At 64.8% G+C, this 3678-nt stretch overlaps 1 protein-coding gene across 1 annotated transcript; it reads right to left on the bottom strand.

Moving 5' to 3' along the window:
- Positions 1-358: 358 nt before the first annotated feature.
- On the bottom strand, positions 359-2477 carry MNEG_13205 (tryptophan-rich sensory protein; the record flags this gene model as incomplete). Its single annotated transcript, XM_014038323.1, has 7 exons — positions 359-406; positions 679-726; positions 1054-1145; positions 1448-1520; positions 1757-1813; positions 2042-2086; positions 2358-2477. 7 exons carry the CDS (start codon positions 2475-2477, stop codon positions 359-361), a joined length of 483 nt encoding a protein of 160 aa, XP_013893777.1.
- Between the last annotated feature and the right edge of the window lie 1201 nt (positions 2478-3678).

The following is a 3678-nucleotide window of genomic DNA, read 5'->3' as shown; positions in this document are numbered from 1 at the left end:
CTGTGCCTGAGTGTTGCGTCGAGCGACTACAGAGGCCGCTGTTGCCTAGGCTTACACAGAGCCAAAAAGCCCGCGCGGGCGATCCAAGAGGATGGTACGCCGGTCAAGCAGGTGTCCAGTCCAGAGATCAAAGTGTCATTCCGACCCGCTGCTACGTCGGGGGCTGGGGGGCGCGGCGCAGTCATGCTCCAGGAGCAACGGGGCAAAGGGCCCCAGAGTGGCAGACAGAACTGCTCACAGTGTACAAGAGTGCTGGCCTGCGGTCGAGCGGGCAGGTCGGCGCCGGCCGGCTGCATGGGCGACGCAGCGAGCGCTCAGAATCGAGAATGCTGTTTCAGGGTATGGAGGCGGCTCGACTTCAAAGCTCCTTCTTGGAGGGCGGCTCGATGTCACCGGGTGACGCGGCCTGCGGACGAGGGAGGGTGCGGTGGGGGCCCAGGGGGGGAGGCAGGAGGGTGCTGGTCGCGGGCCGCACAAGATTGCTTCTGTTTGAACGACGGGAATGTGGATTGCCTCGCCTCGCACTCAGAAACCATCGAAATCACACAGCGGGATGCACGCACGTGCGTTTGCAGCTCACATACACGAGCCAACACGTTGGTCAAACCCAAGCGCCAAACTGAGGCCACTGGCAGGCCGGTCATCATAAGTCATGCGGACTGAACCCCCGCCCCGCACCTCGGGGTTCTCATTCCAGATACTCCAGTTCAGGGCATTTGCGAAGGCCTGGTGTGCATTGATGCGGGGCAGGCCGAGAGTCACATATGTAAGTGGGTGGGGGTGGGACGCGAGAGAAAGATGGGGGAGAGGGTGAAACATAATCATTACAAATTGCAAAGCCGCCCGGGCCAGGCTGCCGCCTATGGTTGCGGCTAGACAAATGACAGCGCCGCCCTCCCTGCTTGCACTTTCCAGTGGCGACGCCTCCGAAAGAAGGCGACCGTCCCACATTGTCTGCACTGAATGCTTCCAGGCATCCTGGCGCACCCCTGAAAGCCCGGAACCTCTGTTTATACGTGCCGTATACGAATGTATTCATAATGAAGCTCTCACCGTGAACGCGAGGTAGGGGGCCATGAGCTTCCCGGCGTTGGCGTCAATGCGCGCAAAGCTGACGGTGGTCGCCGCCACCAGCCCCAGCAGGACTGCGGTCGGTTGTTGCGCCGCGTTTTGAGCAGTGTTGCGAGCCGTGATTGATGCGGTGTGTCGTGGGGCGGTATGTGTGGTGGTTGCTGGGAGGGGGGCACGACGGACGGAATCGCAGGCCAGGGCCAACTCCACAGCATGGCAACTCGGGGTACAAGTGTTAGCGTCAAGCAGGCGCAGGGGGCCGGGGGGGTGGGGTAGGAGGGGGGCGCGGCGCGCGCGGCTGCGCGCAGGGATGAAAGAGCGGCCCCGCGCCGCGCTCAGGGCCGCGGCCGACCGACGGCGAGTTTCAGGCGCGCACCTGCGTTCTCTGCCTGCGCAACGCCAGGCTTTTTGGCCTGGAAGAAGATGAGCTGCCAAGCCAGGTTGAAAACCTGCACAATTTTTTTTGCAGAGTTCATTAAAAGTGGGTCGATGCTGAAATGCTGCGCGACGCCTGCAACGGGCCTCCCGGCAAAGAGTGCCCCGGTCGCCACCAGCCAAGCGCCAGCTCGCCCCAGCCGGCCGTCCGCGCCGGCAGCAGTGCAAGCCAAGCAAGACGCTTTCGAGCCCCCCACACGCGGCCGAGAGTTCGTCTGTCCACGCCCATCCCCAGCCCCCCAAAGCCCACCAGCTGCACCCCGTAGAGGCCCAGGGGGGCCGAAGGGAACCCCGTTCGTTTCCAGACCTGCAGGCGAGCATCAGCATAGCATGTGGGGCGGCATCAAATGTGTGACGGGATGGCATAAGCAGCGTCTGCTAAGGATGCATGGTGGGCACGGCTGCTGAGGAGGGCAGGGGTGTGGGCAAGAAAGCAAGCCCGACGCAGCAGGCACGCCGGCTGCCGCCGCCGCATGCTGACGACGGGTTCGTGTACTGCAGGGGGTAGCTGCCAGCCCGGCCCCCGCCGGCTCACCAGGTAGGATGCGGCGCCCATGCAGCCGTACAGTACGGACCAAATCTGCCGGCAGTACGATAATGGGGGGCGGGCCGTCAGCGCGATGCCGTGCGCGCGCCGCGTCAGGGCCCATCAGGCCCATCAGTGGTCCTGAGGGTGGCGACCTTTCCTGCTCCCCCCAAACGGGCGCGGCGACAACAAGACCGTTCTTTGATTGCGGGGCGGAGCGGCGGTGGGCGCCCCTTGAAGCACGGGACAGGCGACGGGAGGACCCAGGCACCCCATCACCGACTTGCGTTATCAACAATTTGAGGCTTTTCGCGCACAAACAAACCTGGCCGAACAGCGGCGCTGGGGGCGTCCACTTGGGCTTCTTCAGCTTCCGGTACCAACTGACGATGGGGGGCAGGGTGGACGTGCCCACCACGGTGCCGAGAGCCAGGGGCACGCCCATCGCGACCATCTGTTTGGGAGGGCGGGGTTCGGGCGGCGCGTGCGGCGGTCGGGTCGGGAGGCTGGGAGCGGGGGAGCCCGTCTCCCCGGCGGGCTTCAGTCGGTCGCAAGGCCGGAGGGGGGAAGAGTGGCGCCGCCACAAGTTGGCGAGCGAGGTGACGGAGAGCATATGTGGGGCAGTGCCAGAGGGACGCAGCCTGGTGCGTCCGCGACAGCCTGAGGATGCAGCTGCAGCTGATCGCGCACACGCAGCTGCCCGCCTCGCTGGCGCTCGCTGGCAGAACGCGCGAAAATGGCGGTCCCCCGCGGGGCACGGCGCGAGGGCAGCACGCACCAGGGGACCATTCCTGAGCACGCCGGCGGCGGCCTGGGCTGCCGACTGCAGGGGCCCCATCCTTCTGGATCCGCAGGCCACGCGGCGTGCGCGCTGCGGCCGGTTGGCGGGCTGCGAGCAGCGGTCGGGAGGGGGTGCGTGGTCTTGAACGGGACTGGTGATCAGCAACTGTATCAATCGATATGTTCTGTTTCAAGAGGGCTTGATATGCGCTCATTGCAGCGCATGACGCATCGCTCCCCGGTCGCGCATGCTCGATCCGACTCACATTTGGGTTGAAAGCAGAGAAGGGAAGCCTAAACCCGCCAAACATCGTGGTCAAAGGCTGTATAATAGAGATGTGTGAGGCGCTGGTTAGCTTGTGGAAGGCCCTGCGATAAGGCCGCGTCCCTGAGTCACATCGGCATGTGACGGCCGATGCGGTCAGGGGCCGTAGCTCAGTCAAGGGTGCACCACAGCAAGTGGGCTGCTGGTACATCCATGATGACATTTGTGGTCGTCAGCATTGGACTCGCCGCACTCGCGCTGTCTCAACTGATCCTGCCATGCCCCCCGGGGCCCGGCAGGCCTGGCGGCCCTCTCAGGCGCTGCGATCGCGATTCATGCAGATACTTCATGTCACAGTACATGTACGTCAGAAATTTCCTGCCCAACTATCTTCCAGTGGCCCTCTCATGCCGAGGCGCAGCTTTTATGACATGCAGCGATGGCGACGACGGGGTTTGCGCGCCGGCCCCCAGCCCCCGCGCTCGAAGCGTAGGGCCCTGTGCTGCGAGCCGAGGCAGCCACCACCCGGAGGGCCACCGTCGCCCAGCAGGGTGGCAGCGGCTGCGGTGGCCCAGAGCATCCGCCGCAGCACAGCGCGTCC

Source organism: Monoraphidium neglectum, assembly GCF_000611645.1.
Source record: "Monoraphidium neglectum strain SAG 48.87 unplaced genomic scaffold scaffold03688, whole genome shotgun sequence".
In the NCBI taxonomy this organism is placed as follows: domain Eukaryota; kingdom Viridiplantae; phylum Chlorophyta; class Chlorophyceae; order Sphaeropleales; family Selenastraceae; genus Monoraphidium; species Monoraphidium neglectum.
This window is presented reverse-complemented; position numbering and strand designations above follow the sequence as displayed.